This window comes from Cetorhinus maximus, chromosome 16, assembly GCF_964194155.1.
Source record: "Cetorhinus maximus chromosome 16, sCetMax3.hap1.1, whole genome shotgun sequence".
NCBI classification, from domain to species: Eukaryota; Metazoa; Chordata; class Chondrichthyes; order Lamniformes; family Cetorhinidae; genus Cetorhinus; species Cetorhinus maximus.
This window is the reverse complement of record NC_135894.1, coordinates 97,546,416-97,570,457: the sequence shown is the minus strand read 5'-3', so window position 1 is coordinate 97,570,457 and position 24,042 is coordinate 97,546,416. Positions and strand designations below refer to the sequence as shown.

Sequence of the window (24,042 nt, the reverse complement as noted above, 5' to 3'; positions counted from 1 at the left end):
AATATTTTACTGACTACTTTCTCAGTCAGCAAGTGGGCATAGTAAGAAGCTCCACACATCCAACATTGCACATGAGTGAGGTTCAAATGACCATACTGTTGCACCCCATGTTATTGTGGGAATCCTGTGCTTGGTATCATGACCTTGCTCACATTGTGCAGGAGAAGATGGTTGAGACTGGCCGACACATTTTCTAAAGTATGTTTGCAGGAGGGAAGTGCCCTGACTTCTTGTAATGTTAATTGAACTGCTGATATAACCTGAGGTGCAGTGACTGTCTTGTGACTTTTGGTATGTGCGCGTGTACATTATAAAATTGAAAGGGTTGGCATTTATGGGCAGAAGTGTACGGAATTAAATTTTGTCAGTGCATTTTCCCTGCTCTTAATCCCAATCTGCCCTGATGTGAATGCTCGCTGTCTTTGAATTGCATCCTGTTGCCGCCCCGCAGTCGCCATCATCATCGCCCTGCGGCTGCGCTTTAAGCATCCTTTATCCTTGTTCATTCTTACTCTCCACCTGCTCCTCCATGAAGGCTTCTCACTGTTGTACACTGAATGTAGATGCTGTTTGTCCTGTTAAACCTGCTTATGGTGCAGCACAGTGTAGGGGGAAGCAGTGCGAATGAATTCTCCCATGGGATCAGTAAATGTAGTTCTTCCTGATTCTGCAAAGTTGCCTTGACTGTATTCCATATCTTTCATTTGCCTTTCTTTGTTCTGTTTAACAATGCTTTCTCCAGACTTGTCTGAAGTATGGGTACCAATCTACAGAAAAAGCTTCACTTAAGTTGTACGCCTGTTTTCTACTCTTGATTCACCAACTTAAGTTCTTCATTTGCTATCACTACTAGTGTAGACCAGTAATTCAATCTAATAGAGCACGAGAGTGATGTTTATTCCTTTCTGCTTGTGAGATGGCCCCTGGAAATATTATCTCACTCTCAGGGAGCCTCTGTAAGTATTGTTTGACTCACAGTAAATCCCTGCAAATGCTGTCTCTTTTCCGAGAGTGGAGACCCTGTAAATACTCTCTCACTCCCAGTGGGGGAGACACTGGAAATAGTGTCTCTCTACTGGGGAATTGCTACAAATAGTGTCTTGCTACCAGGAAGATCCCAGTAAAGTGTCACACTCCCAAGGAATTGCTACAAATACTGATAGAATATTGGGGAGTCCCTGCATTTAATATCACGCTCACCTCTCCCCTTCTTTCCCCTCACTCCTCTCCCATAACCTCCCTCCTCACCTCTTCCTCCTTTCTGACTTGTCCCTCCGCTTGTCTCCTTTGTCTAACCTCCGACTCCCCATTCCCTCCCCTCTCTCCTTCCCCCTCTCACTACCCCCACACCCCCTGCTCCCCCTTCCACTTGGGGGCCCCTCATCATGGGGCCCTTGCCCCTTGCCCCAACCCCTTGCCCCACCCTGCCTTAGCCCTCTCCATCCCCCCACATGTTTCCCTTCCCCCTCGTTTCCCTTCCCCCTCTCCCTCCCCCACCTCCTCCACCTCCCCCTCATCCTCACCGCCCCCTCATCCTCACCGCCCCCTCATCCTCACCGCCCCCTCATCCTCACCGCCCCCTCATCCTCACCGCCCCCTCATCCTCACCGCCCCCTCATCCTCACCGCCCCCTCATCCTCACCGCCCCCTCATCCTCACCTCCCCCTCATCCTCACCTCACCCTCCCCTCACCCTCACCTCCCCCTCATCCTCATCTCCCCCTCACCCTCACCTCCCCCTCACCCTCACCTCACCCTCACCTCCCCCTCATCCTCATCTCCCCCTCATCCTCATCTCACCCTCACCTCCCCCTCAGCCTCACCTCCCCCTCAGCCTCACCTCCCCCTCAGCCTCACCTCCCCCTCAGCCTCACCTCCCCCTCAGCCTCACCTCCCCCTCAGCCTCACCTCCCCCTCAGCCTCACCTCCCCCTCAGCCTCACCTCCCCCTCAGCCTCACCTCCCCCTCAGCCTCACCTCCCCCTCAGCCTCACCTCCCCCTCAGCCTCACCTCCCCCTCAGCCTCACCTCCCCCTCAGCCTCACCTCCCCCTCAGCCTCACCTCCCCCTCAGCCTCACCTCCCCCTCAGCCTCACCTCCCACCTCTTCACCCCTCATCGCCTGTCTCCCCTCCTCCCCCTCATCCCCTCCTCCCCCTCATCCCCTCCTCCCCCTCATCCCCTCCTCCCCCTCATCCCCTCCTCCCCCTCATCCCCTCCTCCCCCTCATCCCCTCCTCCCCCTCATCCCCTCCTCCCCCTCATCCCCTCCTCCCCCTCATCCCCTCCTCCCCCTCATCCCCTCCTCCCCCTCATCCCCTCCTCCCCCTCATCCCCTCCTCCCCCTCATCCCCTCCTCCCCCTCATCCCCTCCTCCCCCTCACATCCCCTTCCTCCCCCTCATCCCCCTCATTTCCCTCATCCCTCCCTCACCTCCTCCCGCACCTCCCCCCTCCCTCACCTCTCCCCCTCCCTCACCTCTCCCCCTCCCTCACCCCCTTCATCCTACTTTCATGCCCCCCTCACCCCCATCATCCCCCTGTCTTGCCCTGCCCTCCCTGTTCCTCCTCCTCCCCTTTCCTCCCTCTCCCGGCTAGTGATTTATTATTTGCCATGAATATGTTGATGAACGTGGAAATGTTGATATTTCCAGCTATTAAAAAGTCAGTAACTGCAATTCACTGTGGCTTCCTGACTGAAAGCTGCCTGTAAAAATCACTGATACTGTTTTGGCACTCTAACTCACTGACTTATGTTTTTCTTTTATGTCCCTCCTTCCTTTACTTTCCTGTGCTTTTTACAGTATTTTACAGTGCACTTTTCAAACTTCCTCCAGCCTCTCTTAGCCAGAGGAGAAAAGCTCCCCACTACCCCCATTGGCTTCAGTGTGTTGCTGTAGGAGTCATTGTTTGCCACTGGATGGTGCTGTATGGCAACCCATTAAATCTTTGTGGCATCTTGCAGATCGTGCTAGTTTTAACAAGCTGGTGCTGTGCCACAGTGTGATTGGGCGTGGGTTTATGCCAGTGATTTGCTCCAGACACCCAATCAGCAAACGTAAGCACAATCACTATTGAGGCAGCCCGAACACCGGCTTTTTTCTTTCCTAAGTGCAGGACAGCATTGTGGTGTTGGGGGGAACTGAGGACCAGTAAGTGACAGAAGAATGGTTGAATGTGAAATCTCTTGTTCAATAAGATACAGATGAGAAAAGCACTTTTCCAAAGCACCTTCCAAACCTGTGACCTCTACCACCTAGAAGGAGAAGGGCAGTAGCCACCAGCAAGTTCCTGTCCGAGTCGCACACCATTCCTTCACTCGCTGGTCAAAATCCTGGACCTCCCTGCCTGACAGCACTGCGGGTGTACCTACACCATGCAGTGGTTCAAGGAGGCGGCTCACCACCACCTTCCCAAGGGCAATTAGGGATGCATAACAAATGCTGGCCTAGCCAGTGACACTTGCATCCCAGGAATGAATATTTAAAAAAAAAATAAATAGCAAAATGGTTATAAAGCCAAAAATAGCACGTCATTCAGGCTTAATGTGGGAGGGGAGCCCATGTTTGAACATCACTTTCCTTGTGATTGTTCAGTTAGCAATCAAATTCTGTATCGCCGATCTGTGCAGACCACAATGTGCCAGGTTTGATTCCGAGTCTGTGCTGAATTATTCCTCTTAGCTTTGTGACATTCGGGGCACAACCTCAACACCCTGCTGGAAGTGCCTGAGTGGCTGTCAGGATAGGCTGTGATGGCCTTGGCGTTAAAATGCCCCACTGGCACTCCTGGTTTAAGCACTCACGTGAAGACTGCATATCTGGGTTCAGCACCTTGAGGGGAGAGAAAAAGTAACCAAAAGAAAAGTAATGTTGCTCTTGGAATAGCAGCTGGAAAGAAATGAGCCCTTTGTGGAATCAACATTTGTGTTTTGTGACCCTCAGTCTTTATCTTTCCCTGTGCTGCCCTTCACTTCCTGACCTTGCCCTTTTCCTGTAGGGCTCTGCTTCAGCTTCCCCCGAGCCTGGTCCCAGCCAGCGTGTGGTTGAGGTGGAGATTCCCCAAATAGGAAGGTTGGTCATAGAGTCAGAGGAAGGCGGTTATGATGATGAGGTATCTACCCACTGCCCGGCCATGTGTAAATGACCAGATAGCATGCGGGCATTTGTTGCATGGCATTCCTGAATGGGCATGTTTCTGTGCACTGCAGTGTTGAGGGAGTGCTTGAGTTACACTTCAAGCAATTCCTTAAAAAAAAAGCTCAAGTTGTGTAATGCAGGGTAGGGGAGTGCATGTTACCAAATGTAGGATAGAGCAGAGGGCGCATTAAACAATGTAGAGTACGGGAGAGGACACATTTTAGTGTATGATAGGGGAGAGGACACATTATGCAATGCAAGGTATTGGAGAGGACATATTATACAATGCAGAGTAAGGGAGAGGACATATATAATGCAGAATAAAGGGGAGGATGCATGTAATGCACAGTAGTGGAGAGGGCATATTATACAATGCAGGGTATGGGCGAGGACACATTATATAACATGGTATGGGCGAGGACACATTATATAACACGGTAGAGTAGAAGATGCAATAAACAATGCAGGGAAGGGGAGAGGAAAAGTTATGCAATGCAGGGTAGGGGAGAGTCTCACATTATAGAATGCAGGATAGAGGAGAGGACACAATATACAATGCAGGGTGTGGGAGGATACATATTATGTGCTGGGTAAGGGAGAGAAGACACAATGCTGGGTAGGGGAGAAGACACATTATGCATTGCACAGTAGGGGAGAGGACACATTGCATAATGCAGGATAAGGATGTGTTCCAAGTTAAATGTTGCAGGATAGGAGATCATGCACATTCTTTATGCAATGACATTGCATGCATATATGACTTGAAATAACATTTTTAACAATGTATGAATAGTGGTACGATACATTGCTGAATTGCTGAAAAAAGAGACATGCTATCGAAGTTTTTTGTCTTGCACTCAGCTGGTTAGCTTGCAAGAAATTACCAACAGTAAGGGGGGAGTAACAGTACTGCATGAGAGGAGAGTGCTGTTTGGTCGGCAAGTGGACTCTGATTGGAGGAGGCATTGCCATGGAGAATGAAGCATGGAACAGTTAACTGCCCAGCTTTGTGCAAATTCAAACCGGGCAGGTCGACTCTGGTCAAGGCATTGCCTGGGGAATTTTGCTTGCAAAACTCAGACGATAGCCTCCAACATTAGATTTGATTCAGCAATTGGACAACACCTACGCAATCTTGATTGTGCTAAGAATTACCGAAAACTAATTTAAGATTGTCAGTCAGGCTCACAGTGTGGCTCACTAGGGCCCTGTCCTTTGCAAACAGAAGGAACATGTCCACACATTACTAAACAACTAAAACAACTTCAACTAAGCAAAAGCTTATGGAACAGCCATCCCCTGGTTTATTCCCCAGGGCAATGCCTTGACGATCAGAGTCGACCTGCCCAGTTTGAATTTGAGCAGAGCTGGGCAATTAACTATTCTGTGCTTCATTCTCCATGGTAGCGCCTCCACCAATCAGAGCCCATTTGCTAACCAATCAGTACTGTCTCCTCATGCAATATAAATTCTGTGGAAGGGTCATGAGGACTCGAAACGTCAACTTTGTTCTTCTCCGCCGATGCTGCCAGACCTGCTGAGTTTTTCCAGGTATTTCTGTTTTTGTTATAAATTGTTGGTTCCCTGTTATAGTTTGGTAATTTCTTGCGAGCTATCCTGATAAATGCAAGGTGAAAAGCTTTGATAAAATGTTTCCTTTTTTTCAGCAATACTTTTAAGAATTGTATGACTTCAGGTTTGCACTGGTCATGCATGATGCAGACGAATTAAGTTCTATCCTGAAATGGGCCTCAAATATGCATTGTGCTCTAATTGTATATTTTAGAAATATTTGGTGAATATTTAACTCTTATAGACTTTAAAAGAAGTTATCCTGGCTGTTTTATCTGTTGAGCTATGAGGATAATTTTGGAGGGAAGTGAGTGTTTGAATTTCAGTAGATACTTTCAAACAGAGCTTTTATTCGCTTGCCTTCACATATGTTACTTTTCTCCCTGATCCTTGTAGCTATCTGTTCCTTTCTCTTGTCCCCCACCTCCCCCTCAATCTTGAAGTTACAGGCTATTCCTTCCTCCATAGGCCAAACAGATGATCTGCTGCCAGACCCATTGAGAGTTCCAGTTTGTAATCACCCCACAGAAGGGGCCAGAATTCAAGCTGCTTCTCCAAAATGCCTACCTAGTTGAAACCAGGCACAGTTTCTAGTTCTACTTTACTGATCTCAGCTGGGGTCAGCACCAGGAACTTTGAAGTTGACCTTGGTGACCTTAAGCCGAGGAGGGTCCCTGCTCTTGATTGGTGCCTATCAGTTTTCCTCTTTTTTTTGTATAAGCCTGCTTGTGTGCAATTTTTTTTCCCCCTCTCCTGTTTGAGGGACGTTCAGGAGACACTGTAGAGTGGACTGAAATTTATAGAGCTATATTTCTAAAAGGATTGTTAAATATGCCCTGGAAGGTGCAAATGTGGAGCATAAATACCAGCATAGACTAGTTGGGCAGAATGGCCTGTTTCAGTTCTAGGCAATTTGTGTGAATGCACTGTCTATAAGGGTGATGGAAGCAGATTCAGTGACAACTTTCAAAAGGGATTTGGATAAATACTTGAAAGGAAATTTTGCAGGGCTGTGGAGAGAGAGCACTGGGGCTCTTTCAGTAGCTCTATCAAAACTCCGCTGCAGGTGCGATGGGCCAAATGGCCATCCCCTGTGCTGTATTTCTATATTTGAGTAAGTGACCTAATCGACATGTATTAGTAACTTAAGCATGAAAGAGAGGATTGCATTCAGTGTACACCTGAGCGTTTGTGTACTGCATCATAGGCAGCATGTTGATGCGCACCTAAACTTCCCAGCGACTGCCAAGCTCTCTCCACTTGCAGGCCAAATAAAATCTCATTATTTTTTTAGATTTTTGTGCATGCTGCCTGTCAATTGCCTTTTAATTTTTATATACGAAGCATATAAAACCATTGCTTATTCATTGCTTAATTCATTGTGTAACATTAATTGTTTTAAGATAATTTATAAACCTTTTTGTTTCGAGCTCTTTCCTTATGTGAACATTTTTTAATTTAAAAAATAAAATTTAAAAAAAATTGTTGCGAATTCATATGTTTTGAATAGCTTTATCCATATCTGACCTTTTACCTACGACCCCTTGTTGGCAGGTCATGCTGACCCCAACCATGCAAGGTATTATCATGGCTATAAGTAAAGCCAGGAATGTGTATGACAGACATGGTCCCGAGGCGGGTTTCTTCAAGGTACATACTCCCTTTTATTTCATTCAGTGTGATTGAATGCTGTCTGCTGTTGCATATTAAAGCAATATTGAACCCAGCATCGTGCGTTTTATCACAAGGGCTTGTAATGGTCTATTCTGATCAGACACTTAGTATTCACTGGCTCCTTTCTCCCCCATCCCCTTTCCTTCTTTCCTCCCCTTCATTTTTTTTTTCACTCCCTCCCCTCTGTCTCTTTCTCCCACTTTGCCACTTCCTACCTCTGGCTCGCTCATTTTTTTCAATCCTCTCTTTCACTTCCTCTCATTTCCTTTCTCAGTTTTTCTCACCAACTTTTCCTTGACTGACTCTTCCACTTTTAAAACAAAATGTCTTCCCGCACTGTTCTTTACCTTGCCTGCTTCCCTTTTTTTGCCCCCTCCCCACCCCTCCCCCCAGTACTGTAAGATTAGAGCATTGCCTCCAGCCCAATGGCCAGTCCTTCAGGCATTTAGTGTAATTTATGCTTAACTACAATTACAGTGTATCTAGCTATACTGTATTTTGTCACCTTTGTGTATAAAGTTACTGGAAAAGGGTGAGTGTTCAGGAATGAGCTTTAAAATCAAGTTCTGCTACCTGCTCTAGCACTGAGTTGACGTTTCCCAGTCAGCGTTACTGGGGCTCCCGGATGGTTAAAGTGAAAGGGGATGCACGATTTTTGAGTTCATTATTGCTGTTAGATTACGGGTATATGTTATGCAGTTATGCTGATTATTGCGATTTGAGGGGCTTTAATAATATTTTTGAAATTTATCCTTCCTTCACGGCCTGAGATTCTTCTAACTGCGGCAGCTTTGGCTTAAACCTTGTAAGTTTCTGAGATTGAGTGAAACTGTGGTTCAATTTTGTGGTGCACAGAATGGTATTGGAAAGACGGGGCTGTTGTGGGTGCGGGGGGGGATTAATAACTATTTTCAGCTGATTCCCTACCTTAACCCTACCCATAATCTAGTCTGTATTTTCTAATTCATGTTTTTTTCTGCTACTGCTTTTATTCAAGTTTGCATCTCGTTTTTAAACTAAAAGCATAATGAGCACAAAATCTACACACAAGCTGGGAGTTAGGAGATACTTTCATGCCCAATAAATTGAAACGCTCCATTTTTATTAGAAAATGACTTGGTTTTCTCTAAAACCACTGCCCTCTAACCATTCAACAGAAAAAAATGGATGCGGGCATATAGGACATGTAGTTAAATGACCTCTGACAGTACTGCTTAAATCAGGCTACCAAGATAGAAAGTAAGACTGGAATTTCAATAGCGTGTTTCATGACCTCAGGACGCCCCGAAGTTCTTTGCAAGCAGTTAATTACTTTTGAAGTGTAGTCATTGTTCTAATGTTGGAAACTTGGCTGTAAACTTTGTGCACAGCAAACTCCTACAAACAGAGATGTGACAATGACCATATCATCTGTGTTGTTGGTTCCAGGACCAAGGAATCTTTAGCATCCATTTAGGAGGACAGATTGAGTCTCAGTGTAACGTCTCCTCTGAAAGACAGCATCTCCGATGGCACAACCTCCCTCCGCATTGCACTGCAGTGTCAATCTGGATTTTGTGTTTAAGTCTCTGGAGTGGAGCTTGAGCTTGGCTGTGATCATTCAGTGGCCACTTGCCAGAGGGTCACTGATGAATCCCATCCCAAGAAAAGAGGACGAAGTTGGCATTGAATTTAAAAATCCACCAATAAGTTGTTTCCCTATTCTCCTAGTTAATCACATTAGTTTAATTAAGAATAAGAACATTGTTACTGCTGCTCACACCTAGAATGTTAAAGTGCTTTGTGGAAAGCTTAACCGTAACTCTGTTTAAAGTTAATGATCTTTAAACCTTTTTGCCAGATTTATTATTATACCAGATCTTAATTCAAACAGGGCAGAAATTTATTGTCAAAATCTAACCTTTTGCTCATTGTGGCCTCTATAAATCCTCCTTCTCCGTCCCAACTTAAAAACTGTAGGAATGACACACACAAGATGTTGTTATCAAAACATTCCATCTAACTGAAGGTTATACATCTCGGTTTGTATATGTGAACGGCATTGCTGCTTTTCAACACGCTGCCACCTTATCTCAACCATATCTAATTTCCGTATCAGCAGTGCTACTAATTAGAATAGGTGAGCGATGTTGCCTTTGAGTATATAGTTTGTTTGTTAGGCCACTAATGGCACCGTTCATTGCAAGGTTGAATCATGCAGAGCAGTGGTTCCGAGGTCTATGCTGATCCCAATTGAGGTGCTGTATTTTGTACCGGGTGCTTCTGGAGTAGAGAAGGTGGAGAGAAATGTCAGCTGGGGGTTCCCACTGACTGATATCCAGTCATTCCTTTTGGAAAGTATGTGTGCATGAACCAAGAACAGAAATGCCTAACAATCAGTGTGTGTTGACACACAGAAAATGGCAATCTGGAGGTGGTACCAGAGGGCTGCTATTGTGTTTCACGCCTCAAAGATTGATGAATGATGATGATAAGATCTTAGTGGGTGAAGGCATTACCTTGTGCAACTCTACACTGTACAGATCAGAAGGATAGCAGCAGGGACGCCTGTAATGTTGTGTCTTTTAACTAAACCTCAGCAGATTCTCCAAAGCTTGTCAATGTTCTTGATTTTGTAGAATCAAATAGCACAGAAGACGACCAATAGGTCTGTCGTTCATGTGCCGGCACTTTGATAAAGCTGTTCGATTAGTCCTACTCCCTACTGTTCTATCCTGCAAATTTCTTTCCTTTTCAAGTATGGATTTAATTCACTTTGGAAAGTTAATATTGAATTTGCTTCCACTGCTTTTCATTCAGTGCATTCCAGATCATCATAACTTGCTCTATTTTTAAAAAAACCCTCATTTTCCTCCTGGAGATTTTGCCAGTTTTATTAAATCTGTCCTCTGGTTATTGGCCCTCCTCTCAGTGGAAGCAGGTTCTCCGTAGCTACTGTATCAAAACTCCTCTTTAACCCAAACATCTCTCCCTTTAACCTTTTTTGATCTAAGATTTAATCCCAACTTCTGTTGTCTCTCCACAAAAGTGAGGTTCCTCATCCCTAGCACCATTCTGATAAAATGCCTCTGTACCCGCTCCAAGGTCTTGACGTCCAAAATTGAACTGCCTGAATTTCTACAGTACTTTTTGTAAGCACGTTACATTCATGCAATTTAAATTCAGACTGAGGTACTCTTGAGTTTCCTGAAATTACCTGAAACACACAGACACAATAATACGACAGGGTAATGAGGTTACTAGTATAATTCTGGTTGGCAAAGCTGCCAGCGATTAGGCCTGCCAACACATAAGATTTTACAGCACAAAAGCATGCCATTTGACCCAACTGGCCCATGCAGTTGTTTATGCTCCATGTAAGCCTCCTTACTCTACTTCATCTCACCCTATCAAAGTATCCTTTTATTCCTTTCTCCTTCATGTATGTGCCTAGCATCCCTGAGTTGTGGACACCCCCACATGTGGAAACACCATCTCCGCATCTTCCCTATCAAAATATTTAATCACTTGAAAGACCTCTATCAGGTCCTTGTGACAGGACATTCTGATGTTCGTGTGAAACTTGTTCAGACATACCTGCTTCCAAGTAGCATTCCTGCCACACAAGTACCAGACAATGACCACCTCCAACAAGAAAGAATTTAATCATCTCCCCTTGACGTTCAGTGGGAGATTCACTGAATGCCCTCTTCATCATCAACACCCTGGGGGTCACCGTTGAACAGAAGCTGAACTGGGCCAGCGATATAAATACTGTGGCTACAAGAGCAGATCAGGGGCTGGGAATTCTGTAGTGAGTATTTCGCATATTGACTCCCCAAAGCCTGTCCACATTCTACAAGGCACAAGTCAGGAGTGTGATGGAATACTCTCCACATGCCTGGATGAGTGCAGTCCTAACAAACTCAAGAAGCTTGACACCACCCAGGACAAAGCAACCTGTTTGATTGGCATCACATCCACCACCTTAAACATTCTCACTCCCTCCACCGGTGTCAGCAGTGTGCACTTTATGCAAGATGAATTGCAGCAACTCATCGAGCCTCCTTCGACAACACCTTCCAAACCCACCACCTCGACCATCTAGAAGGACACGGGCAGCAGACGCATGGGAACACCACTGCCTGCAAGCTCCCCTCCAAGCCACACACCATCCTGACTTGGAACTATATTGGCGTTCCTTCACTGTTGCTGGATCAAAATCCTGGAACTCCCTCCCTAACAGCACTGTGGATATACCTACACCACATGGACTGCAGTGGTTCAAGAAGGCAGCTCACCAGCACCATTAAGGTCAATTAGGGATGGACATTAGAAATAGCCAGCGCTGCCTACATCCCATGAAAGAATAAATAAAAAACAACTTCACTGCAGTCTCTGTAAAATCAAGCTTATGTGTGTCACCGCACAGCATAAAAACTAGTTTTTGACACAGGACACATCCAGTACATTCTTCGTCCCATTGGTTTTTATTCCCTTCTGTCAGGAGGACACTGAAATAGAATTCCACAGATGACTTTCATTACCAAGAGTTCATTCTCCATGCATAAACTAGAAAATAAGTATTGACGAACTGTTCCAATGGCATCACAACAATGAAAATGAGATTTGACAGGATAGACACAGAGAAACTATTTCCTCTGGTGGGACAATCCTGGTCCAGGAGGGGCATAAGCTTCAAAGTAAAGCTAGGCCATTTAGAAGTGAATTCAGGAAGTATAGAAAGGAAAGTAGAAATTTGGAACTCGCTCCCTCAAAAGGCTTTTGGCCGTGAGTCAATTGAAATTGTCGCTGCTGAAGCAGATTCAGGTTAGGTAAGAGTATTGAAGAATTTGGAGAAAAGGTGGGTAAAGAGATTGAGGCGTAGATCTGCTATTGTCTAATAGATATACCTCGTCCTGTTCCTTGCTCAAACTCCACACATGTCGTTTCTTGGAAGAATCAGTGGATGGCGATCAGTTTCACTGTCGATCCATGGACGCGTGACCTGAGCTATCGGGCCACACTTGGGACTTGCTTCAGATGTTAGCCTGGGACATCTGCTCTGTATGGCTGCATTTCACCACATCAGTCAATTGAGTCACCTGGAGAGCTAAAGGTTGGGTTGCATATGCCTGCAGGGGTTTGTCCAATGCCCACACCCATTCCAACAGGAGAATATGGAATGTGAAACTACAGAATGTAGCATAGTTCAATATTGCACTCAAAAACTGGTTCACCTGAAAGCATGTAACCCTTCCCGAGAAAATGGAAATATTTGATGGCCACATGTTTTCCTTGTGTGTACTGTTTGTGATCGTTTTGGGACGCACATTGAATGCAGTTGCATGAACGGCAGCGAGCCGGTCTTTTAACATGTTTTAAAAGGTGAACCCCTCAAATTCAGTTCCTAACGGCAAACCTTTAAAGGAGCAATCCAGTTGAGTTCTTGTTTCAGTTGTAAAGCTTGAGGTTTGAGATTCTGAATTGATTATACTGTCCCATCAGCACTCTTACATGATTCCTCGTTACTCAGTGTGATTTAAAAAAAATTTTGGTGCAGTATCATAAATCATCCGACAGGGCTGAAAAGAGCGGAAGTGACCAAGACATTTGAAAATTGTTGGCGGGGGGGTGGTGGTGAATTTATTGACCTAGTTAATTGTCCTGTAGTGATCTCCTCAACTGTACAATGGAGGTAATGGACGGAAACAAGATGAATTGTCTTTCCATCCTCCCTTTCCACTTCTGCCTTCGAATAACTGAGAAGCAATCCCAAAGATGTTGTGCATGTCCAAGCTAGTGGCACGAAGACCATTGGCAGCAAGCTTGGAGCAAGCAACTGGTCTGTCCCTCTGTCCCACCAATTCATTAGGAGAGAGGGGTTGAGATAAGCCTTAAAAAGGATGGACGAACCATTAAAATAGTGGAATTGAGAGAAGGAAGTAATTCTGGCAATAAAGGTTGAAAGTTAGGATTTTTGGATGCTATAGTTTACTTGTTCCCTCCTCTCCTAGGGATTTGACCCTTTGCTGGGGCATGGCTACATCGTACTAAGGCATCATCCAGTGCCTTTGCCCACGTAGCCATTCATTATGGGTGACTTGCAACGGTGAGAGTTGGCAAGCAATTTGATGACAAGACACATTCAGCTGAGGCTACTAATGTGCTCAGCCAGCTTGTGATTGATCATGGGGGCACCAAGTGTCTATTCCTTCTCTCTCCCCACCCTTTCCACCTATAAGCCATTATGCTTGAGGTCAATTAGAACACCCCAACCGAGCTCACAAAGTGGGAATCAAACCCTAGGACCTCTTTTTCTGTCTGAATGGATAGGCTATTTAGCTACTCAACTCACACCCAACAGGGGATCCATTTAAGGTTGGGATGTAGCTGTTCGCCGTTAGGTAATGGATTTGTCTTTACTGCGTAGCTTTGGCAGATCCTTGCAGTTGTTTTTTTTTTCCTTTGTATGTTACCAAGAGCCCCCACAGTCAGCGCTACGCGACATCTCAGAGCAGTGACAGCGTTCTCTGAATACATTTCCAGAGGGTTCTTTGTCTCTCCAGGCTTTCACAGCGGAGTACTCCCGTTTGGTTAGGCTGGCCCAGGAAGATACCACACTGGAGAACGATAACCGGTTAAAACATGTGGTGGTCTACTTCCTACACAACGAGGCACCAAAGAAGATCATCGAGCGGACACTCTTGGAGCAGTTTGCAGATCGGAATCTCAATTTTGACGAACGGTAACAAGCGATTTATTGTTGGCATAAGAGTAAAATAAGTGCCCCTCAGGACTTCAGGATGTTGCAAAGTGATTTACAGCCAATTAATTACTTTTTAAGTTTAGCCATTGTTCCAGTATAGGAAATGAGGTATCCAGTGTGCAAGATCCCTCATGCAGCAAGCTAATAATGACCAGATAATCAACTTTTTTTTCTGATGATAGTGAGGAATAAGTATTGATCAGGACACCGGGTAGAGCTCCACTACTTTTTTTCACACTAGTGGAATGGGATCTTTTATGTCCCCCTGAGAGGACAGAAAGGCTATCCGTTCAACATCTCATCCAAAAGATGTCACCCCGGCAGTGCAGCACCCACTCAGGACTGGCACTGGGAGTGTCACTGTTGACTAGGTGCACCAGTCTCTAGAGTGGGACTTAAACCCATGACTTCTGACACAGAGGCATAAGTGCTACCCACCAAGCCACGGCTGATGCTAAAAGTCAAGTGGAGATTATGGGCAACGATCCCGATAATGCTCACATGCCAAGTGTGTTTACTTGGCTGGTTATGAACCAAGCCTCACGGCCACATGGGTTGAAGCACAGCCTGATTCAACGTGCAGCTAAACCGACCACTAGCTTTGGGTTCCTCTCTCAGTCCGTGCCAAGTTGGGTTAATTCCAGCCATATATGGTTGCGATGTTGGGGGTGGAGGAACAGAGGGACCTGGATGTATGTGCATAAATCATTGAAAATGACAGGACAGGTTGAGAGACTGGTTAATAGAGCATATAAAAGGCATAGAGTACAACAGCAAGGAGATTATGTTGAATTTGTATAAGTCACTACTTCGGCCTCAGTTGAAGTATTGCATCCAGTTCTGGACGCCACACTTTAGGAAGGATGTGAAGGCATTAGAGAGGATGCAGAAAAGAATCATGAGAATGGTTCCATGGATGAGGAACTTCAGTTATGAAGATAGATTAGAGAAGTTAGGACTGTTTTTCTTAGAGAAAAAAGGATTAAGGGGAGGTTTGATAGAGGCATTCAAAATCATGTGGGTCTGGACAGAGGGAGAAACTGCTCCCACTCGTGAAAGGATCAAGAATGAGAGGGCACAGGTTTAAAGTAGTTGACAAAAGAAGCTAAAGTGATAGGAGGAGAAACTTTTTTTACACACCGAGTGGCTAGGGTCTGGGATGCACTGCCTGAGAGCGCAGTGCAGGCAGGTTCGATTGAAGCATTCAAAAGGGAATTAGACTAATCTGAAAAGGAAGAAGATGAAGGTTACAGGGAGAAGATGGGGGAATGGTACTAGGTGAGTTGCCCATCTGGAGAGCTGGTGCAGACACGATGGGCCAAATGGCCCCCTTCTGTGCCGTAGCTTCTGAGAGTATAACATAGCAAGGGTCAGTGACATCAGGAGATGAAAGGCTGAAGAATCTGAATCATGGTTTGTGTGTGTGTCCCACTTGCATGATATCCCTTCTTCAGCCTTCTGGATATCTTAAACTGAGCTGGCACTAATTCAAATTCTTAGCATCTTATATTGAACATTGGTTTGGAATGCAAAAGACCCCCCCCCTCCACCCTTCCACAACCCTTGACATTTAATTGGACCTCTTCAACTTCCAATGACCTTCTACTCCTGGAACTTTAAATAAAGAACAAGTTGACAATTATTTATGACCTGTTGTTAAACTAAGAACTCATTAATTACTTTTATCTCTGCTGAGTTACCACATTAACTCTGCAGTGGATCAGTTGGTCAGTTCGTAAAAACACAGGCTACTGTGGAATCTGAATCATACTGACCAACAGATTCCCAGGTCCGGTTCTGATCTGTGGTGTGTTAACTGACCTCTCAGTGCGATGTGTCTAAGGTATTCAGACCAACAGATGCCAAGACTTTCCAACAGGACATGCCTTCGCTGGTGGTGAGAAGGGCCCCCCCGCCTTGTCAAATCCTTCATGCAGACCTGAAATGTAAATGAAGATGCAATCTACATTGTCAGTGGAGTGAGCGAGGAACCCTAGAGTGCCATGTGCTGAATTTAACCAAATTAATCTGTAATGTGCTTTACATACTGCCACACTTGAATTGTGCTGTGATGTATCATTAGACATTTTATGAATTAAGTATATTTTTGGAAAAAGCAATTCAATCCAGGAGAGAGAAAAAAAAAAATCAGGCTGGATACCTGCTCTTAATCATAAGCCAGTGACCCTGTGCTGCAGAGTGTTAAGTGTGTGAATGTCAGCCGAAGACAAGCTGGAGTTAGCTGTGACCCCGCTGATAATGTCCAGGCTCATTCAGGCAGAATGACCACTTGACCTGACATTCTGAAGGTCACCTGGCACCTGTGAAAAAGCAAACTGGAGGGATTTAGGTAAGGAAGGAGAGGGGACAAAAAAAATCCCCACTTTAATCAATACCAGTCATTAGCTTTGCAGATGGTAATAAGCATAGTAAAGGAAATCGATATCAGATTGGCTTGGATGGTAGCAATTCCATCTCAGTGAGGAGCCTGTGGGCTCAAACCCTGCTGCAGGCTTCGAGTATAATCTGGGCCAACACGCTGGCTCTGTGCTGAGGGAGTGCTGCTTAATCCCAAGTGCCATCTTTTTGGTGAGGCATTAAAGTGAGGTCTATTCAGGCGATGTAGGTCCATGTTAAAAGCCCATGATACCTTTCGAACAGGATCAGGGTTGGAGGAGCAGGGATTTATTCTGCTGCTCTTACTCAACCAGTATCAGCAAATAAAGTGTCTTTTCATACAAATGTATAAAATGATGGGCAGGAAACAGCTAGCTGGTCCACCAAGCCTAATCAACGCTCATGATGGTTGGAGCATCATTACCAGAAATTTCATACCTATACCACCCCCCCACCACCACCACCAACCACCACCCTCCCCATCTGCCCCTTCAACCAACGGCAATCGAGCAATCTCCTGCAAGAGACGTAAAACCTGAGGAAAAAATCCTGGGCTAATAAAACATAGAAAAATGAGACTTACGTTTATATGACTCCCTTTGCAACCTTGGGAAACCCCAACGTGCTTCACAGCCAACGAAGCACTTTTGAAGTGTACTGTTATTATACAGAAAATGTGACGGCCAATTTACACACAGTAAGCTCACACAAGCATCAACATGGTGGCCAGATAACCTGGTTTGGTGGTGTTGATTGAGGCATAAATATTGGCCAGAAATAGTGTCGTGGGACCTGTAATGTCAGAGGGCAGAGGACATCTTAACACCTGATCTAAATTGTTGTATAAAAACAAAAAGCTAAAAGCTACTGCGGATGCTGGAAATCCAAAACAAAAACAGAATTACCTGGAAAAACTCAGCAAGTCTGGCAGCATCGGCAGAGAAGAAATCAGTTAACGTTTCGAGCCTTCATGGCCCTTCGGCAGAACTGGAGCATAGTTAGAAGAAAGGAGAAATATAAATTGGTTTAAGGTGGGTGGGGGGGGGGGTGGGAAAGAGACACATTGAGGGTGTGGTGTGATGATTGTGGAGATGAGCAGATAATCAAAAGATGTCACAGACAAAAGGGTCAAAGAGGTGTTGAAGGTGGTGGTCTTTGTCTGAGAAAAGTGCTAATTAAGAATGGAAGACAGGATATTCAAAGTACAGCTCTAGTGGGGGTGGGGTGGAAAGACTAGAGGTTTTAGTTTTAGATTTAAAAATAATGGAAATAGGTGGAGAAAGAAGAATCTATATAAATTATTGAAAAAAAAAAGCGGGGTGGGGTGGGAAAAGAAACGGGGTGGGGATGGGGGGGAGGGGGAGTTTAAGATCTAAAGTTGTTGAATTCAATATTCAGCCCGGAGGGCTGTAAAGTGCCTAGTCGGAAGATGAGGTGCTGTTCCTCCAGTTTGCGTTGGGCTTCACTGGAACAATGCAGCAAGCCAAGGACAGACATGTTGGCAAGAGAACAGGGTGGACTCCATCAACACTCCTCCATCACCCCCTACTCCTCAACCCCCACTTATGGCACCTCCCCATGCCCACCCAGAAGATGCAACACCTGCCCCTTCACTTCCTCTCTCCTCACCGTCCAAGGGCCCAAACACTCCTTTCAAGTGAAGCAGCATTTCACTTGCATTTCCCCTAACTTAGTCTACTGCATTCGTTGCTCCCAATGCGGTCTCCTCTACATTGGAGAGACCAAACGCAAACTGGGCGACCGTTTTGCGGAACACCTGCGGTCTGTCCGCAAGAAAGACCCAAACCTCCCTGTCGCTTGCCATTTTAACACTCCACCCTGTTCTCTTGCCAACATGTCTGTCCTTGGCTTGCTGCATTGTTCCAGTGAAGCCCAACGCAAACTGGAGGAACAGCACCTCATCTTCCGACTAGGCACTTTACAGCCCTCCGGGCTGAATATTGAATTCAACAACTTTAGATCTTAAACTCCCCCTCCCCCCATCCCCACCCCGTTTCTTCCCCCCCCACCCCCCCCCCCGCTTTTTTTTTCAATAATTTATATAGATTCTTCTTTCCCCACCTATTTCCATTATTTTTAAATCTAAAACTAAAACCTCTAGTCTTTCCACCCCACTAGAGCTGTACTTTGAATATCCTGTCTTCCATTCTTAATTAGCACTTTTCTCAGACAAAGACCACCACCTTCAACACCTCTTTGACCCTTTTGTCTGTGACATCTTTTGATTATCTGCTCATCTCCACAATCATCACACCACACCCTCAATGTGTCTCTTCCCCCCCCCCCCACCCACCTTAAACCAATTTATATTTCTCCTTTCTTCTAACTATGCTCCAGTTCTGCCAAAGGGCCATGAAGGCTCGAAACGTTAACTGATTTCTTCTCCGCCGATGCTGCCAGACTTGCTGAGTTTTTCCAGGTAATTCTGTTTTTGTTCTAAATTGTTGTATGTCTGACAATGTAGCATCCCTGTCAATACTTTACTGGGTGTGTCGGTCTAGGTTTTTGTGCTCAAGTCTCTGGAGTAGGACTCCACAAACCTCTAACTCAGAGGTGAGAGTGCTACCCACTGAGCCACAACTGATACAGATGAAAAGAAAAAAGAACTTTGGGCAATTCAACCATGACCCCTTTAGTCCAGTTGACATGGACCAAGAGTTTATTACTTATTAATCAATTTACTTTCAATATGACGCGATCTCTGTCCTAGTCAGGAACCAGTCCAGCTCCTCCTTAATTGAGGTGATAGAGTCAACACCCAACCACACTAGCTTCTATGTTAGCTTACAAAAGAGTGACTGCATTCCAGGACTTTTCAGTTGTAATAAAGTGCTTTGAGATGTCTCTGAGAGATGTGATGAAGCATTGAATAAGTGCCAGTTTTTCCATTAGTGTTGCCATTAACAAGAGTACCCCTGATCAATAAAGGGTGACACAAGGACAGAAGTAAGAAAGAGTCTTGGTTCAGAAGATCAGGAAGTAGAATCAGTATGGGTAGAGATTAGGAATAACAAGGGTCAGAAAAACTGATGGGAGTAGTTTATAGGCGCCCTAACAGTAGTTATACTGTTGGAAAGAGAATTAAGCATAAGACTGGAAAATAGCAAATATTATCACATTCAAGGAGGGAGGGAGGCAGAAAACCAGAAACTATAGACCAGTTAGCTTGACGTCTGTTGTTGGGAACGTGTTAGAATAAATCATTAAGGAGGTTATAACTGGGCTCTTAGAAAAACTCAAGGTAATCCGGAAGAGTCAGCATGGTTTTGTGAAAAGAAAATCATATTTAAACTATTTATTAGAGTTCTTTGAAAGAGTAGCATGCACTGTGGATAAAGGGGAACCTGTAGATGTGCTGTACTTGGATTTCCAGAAGGCATTTGATAAGGTGCCACATCAAAGGTTATTGCAGAAAATGAAAGCTGATGGTATGAGGGGTAACATATTAGCATGGATAGAAGTTTGGCTGGCTGGCCTAAAACAGAGAGTATGCATAAATGGGTCTTTTTTGGATTGGCAGGATGTGACGAGTGGAGTCCCACAGGGGTCAGTGCTGGGGCCTCAAATTTTTACAATTTACATCAATGACTTAGACAAGGGGAGCAAAGACATAGCTAAATTTGCAGATGACGCAAAGATAGGTAGGAAAGTATGAAAGTGAAATACTGCGGATGCTGGAAATCTGAAATTAAAACAGAAAATGCTGGAAAAACTCAGCGGGTCTGGCAGCATCTGCAGCGCGAGAAACAGTGTTAATGTTTTGAATCTGTATGACTTGTTCAGTGGTAGGAAAGCATGTTGTGAAGAGGGCATAGGAGTTGCAGATGGATATAGATAGATTGAGTGAGTGGGCAAAAATTTGGCAGATGAAGTATAATGTGGAGAAATGTGAAGTTATTCACTTTGGCAGGAAGAATAAAAGAGCAGAGTATTACTTAAACGGAGAACGACTGCAGAACTCCGAGGTGCAGAGGGACTTAGGTTTTCTAGACCATGAGTCACAAAAAGTTAGCATGCAGGTACAGCAAGTAATTAAGAAGGCTAATGGAATGCTTATCCTTTAGTATGAGAGGAGTTGAACATAAAAGTAAGGATGTTATGCTTCAATTATACAGGGCATTGGTGAGACCACACCTCGAATACTGTGTGCAGTTTTGGTCTCCTTATTTAAGGAAGGATGTAAATGCATTGGAGGCGGTTCAAAGGAGGTTTATTAGATTGATACCTGGAATGCGTGGGTTGCCTTGTGAGGAAACGTTGGACAGACTGGGCTCGTTTCTGCTGGAGTTTAGAAGAGTGAAGGGTGACTTGATTGAGGTGGACGTGGAAAGGATGTTTCCTCTTGTGGATGAGTCCAGAACTATGAGACACTGTTTTAAAATTAGGGGTCACCCTTTTAGAACAGAGATGAGGAGAAATTTTTTTTCTGAAAGTTGAGAGACTTTGGAACCCTCTGCCTCAGAAGGCAGTGGAGGCGGAGTCATTGAGTATTTTTAAGGTGGAGGTAAATAGATTCTTGTTAGGTCAGGGAATCAAAGGTTATCCCGAGTGGATGGGAATGTGGAATTCAAAACACAAGCAGATCAGCCATTATCTTATTGAATGGCGGAGCAGGTTAGAGGGGCCAAATGGCCTACTTCTGCTCCTAATTTGTACGTTTGTATGTATATTCAGAAATAATTGGAGCTTAGTTATTAAAAAATAAAGGCAATGCAATAATCGTGAGCGACTTTAGTCTTCATACAGACTGGACAAATATAGCTTGGAGTATGAGTTTGTAGATTGCTTGCATGATGGTTCCATGGGACAAACGTGGAAGCAACTAGGGACAAAGCTGTTTTAGATCTAATATTGTGCAATGAGGCACATTTAATTAGTAATCTCATTGTAAAAGATCCTCTGGGGGGGAAAAGCTATCTTAACACAATTGAATTTCATTTTAAGTTTGAAAGCGACATATTCCAGCCCCAAACAAGAATCTTAAACAGAGCCAATTACATTTGAGGAGACAGCTGCCTAAGGCTGATTGGGTAAATAAATATGGTGATCGGTAAACAGTGGTTAACATCTAACAAAATAATTCAGAATGTTCAACAAAAATACATTTAATTGAAAAGCAAAAATTCAGCAAGAAAGATCCATCCGTGGCTTAAAAGGGACTAAAAGCCAGCAAATCGCCGGGATCTGATGGCTTCCATCCAAGAGTTCTAATTGCAACCTTATATTAATTAGTCAAAGAGACCGAGTGTAATGAATGTAGGTTTGCTGACAGTACAAAGGTAGGTAGGAATATAAGCTGTGAGGAGGACACTGAGCTGCATTTTAGTGGGGTGGTAGGGTGGTTTCCCCCAGCCTCCCCTCAGGAAAGTTGGCTGGAAGATGACTCGCTCTGTGCAAGCCCACCCTGCAGGCATAAGACACTGCGGGTGGGCTAATTTGGCTCACGTTCTGCCCTTCACTGGGAGGAAGCCCCATCCTCGGGAACTGATGGCCAATCCGTTGGGGTGCTGTGACTTCAAGCAGCCCCAGGAAGAAGGCCCAATGGATCTCGGGGTGAGGTAAGTCTGGGGTATTGGACGTGGAGGGTTTGGCTAACTTAGGGAAGGGAGTGCGGAGTGGGTGGGGGAGGTGGGTTTTGGAGAGCAGGCGGGTAGGAAGGCGGGGGGCTATGCCCCGATACGCAAAGGGCAGTCCCCAAAGATAGTACGCCACCTTCCTTCCCCACCTTTTAATAACATTTTTAAAGAAACAGCCTGCCCACTCCCGCTCGACTTCCCACGCCAACAGAATTAAGACATGTGCGGCATATTATGGAGGTCAATTGGACCATAAGATGTAGGAGCAGAAGTTGGCCATTCGTCCCATTGAGTCTGCTCTGCCATTTAATGGGATCATGGTTGATCTGATAATCCTTAACTCCATTTTCCTGCCATTTCCCCATAACCTTTGATTCCCTTACTGATTAAAAATCTGTCTATCTCGGCCTTGATTGACCCTTAATTATTTATTTACATATGACAGGTGGGCTGCTAATTTCGGCGCCAGCCCACCTACCATGTTATGGGGGTGAGCTCAGGGTTGGGTGAGAAAATGATTGGCTGGGCACCCGCCCGAAAACACACCTGGGGCGGGGGTGCGTGTGGCAGATAAAATCCAGCCCAAAGAAGCTACAAAGAGATGTAGGCGAGTTAAGTGAATGGACAACAAGATGGCAGATAGGGTGTAATGTGAGGTTATTCACTTTGATCATAAGAATAGAAAAGCAGAATATGTTTTAAAAGACATGAAGCGTCCATTGATGTTCAGAGAGACTTGGGTGCACTCATACAAGGACCACTGAAAGTTAGCTTGCAGGCATAGCAAGCACTTAGGAAAATAAATGACATTTTGGCCTTTATTGCAAGGAAATTGGAGTACAAGAATCAGGAATTCTTGCTACAATTACAGAGGGCTTTGGTGAAACCACGCTTGAAGTACCGTGTGCAGTTTTGGTCTCAGTTTCTAAGGAAGGATGCACTTGCCTTGGAGGTGGTAGAGCGAAGGTTCACTAGATAAGTCCTTGGGATGAGAAGGTTGTTCTATGATGAGAGGCTGAGCAAATTAGGCCTATACCCTACTGAGTTTGGAAGAATGGGAAGTGATCTTAAGGGTGCTTGACAGGGCAGATACTGAAAGTTTGTTTCTCCTGCCTGTGGAACCTAGGACATGGGAGCACAGACTCGGGATAGAGAGCCAATCGTTTAGGACTGGGATGTAAAGAAATTTCTTCACTCAAAGGTTGTGATTCTTTGGAATTGTGTATCCCAGAGGGTTGTGGATGGTTCATTGCTGAATATATTTAAGGCTGAGATAGATTTTTGGTCTATTACGGAATCAAAGGACATGGGGAGCGGGTGGGAAAGTGATGTTGAGGCCAAAGGTCAGCTATGGCCGTATTCAGTGGTGGAGCAGGCTCAAGGGATTGTGTGATCTACTCCTCCTATTTCTTCTATTCGCTTTTGAAATGCAAGCTAATTCCGTTCATAATTTGTTTCAGGTGTCGCAGTGTAATGAAAATTGCTCGGGCCAAACTTGAGCTGATCAAACCTAAAGAAGTCAACATGGAGGAATACGAGGTATGTGAGGTAAAATATCAGAAGCTGCCCAAAGGATTTCCGATATCTGCCTCTTGGATGAAAACCTGAAGTGGTTTTTATAAATGCTTATAAATGAAGACATTGACTCTTGCCTGGAAACTGTTTGTTGGCACTTTGTGAGGTTTGAGCATTCTTCATGTGTGAGCATGGTTAGTTACATGGAATATACGGCACAGAAACAATCCATTCGACACAACTAACATATGCTGGTGTTTATACTCTATGCCAATCTATCTACCTTATGTCAGCCTTTGTGTATCATTCGAGTCCCTTTCTCCCCATGCACTTTCCTTTTGAATGCATCTAAATCTTTTTTTCCTTTATTTTTTTCATGGGTTGTGGACGTTGCTGGCAAGGTTT

The 24,042-nt window shown here is 44.9% G+C and overlaps 1 protein-coding gene across 6 annotated transcripts in view; it reads left to right on the top strand.

Annotated features, from left to right (window-relative positions):
* usp25 (ubiquitin specific peptidase 25) overlaps positions 1 to 24,042 on the top strand; it is a 148,935-nt gene that overhangs the window by 88,538 nt on the left and 36,355 nt on the right. For 2 of the 6 annotated variants that reach the window (XM_078560384.1, XM_078560382.1), the window contains exons 18-21: positions 3,995 to 4,108; positions 7,261 to 7,356; positions 13,929 to 14,107; positions 23,583 to 23,661. In XM_078560384.1, the coding sequence (XP_078416510.1) occupies positions 3,995 to 4,108; positions 7,261 to 7,356; positions 13,929 to 14,107; positions 23,583 to 23,661 (468 nt within the window). The remainder of the gene's footprint in view (positions 1 to 3,994; positions 4,109 to 7,260; positions 7,357 to 13,928; positions 14,108 to 23,582; positions 23,662 to 24,042) is intronic. The other 4 variants (XM_078560388.1, XM_078560385.1, XM_078560387.1 and 1 more) reach the window with 2 other exon arrangements.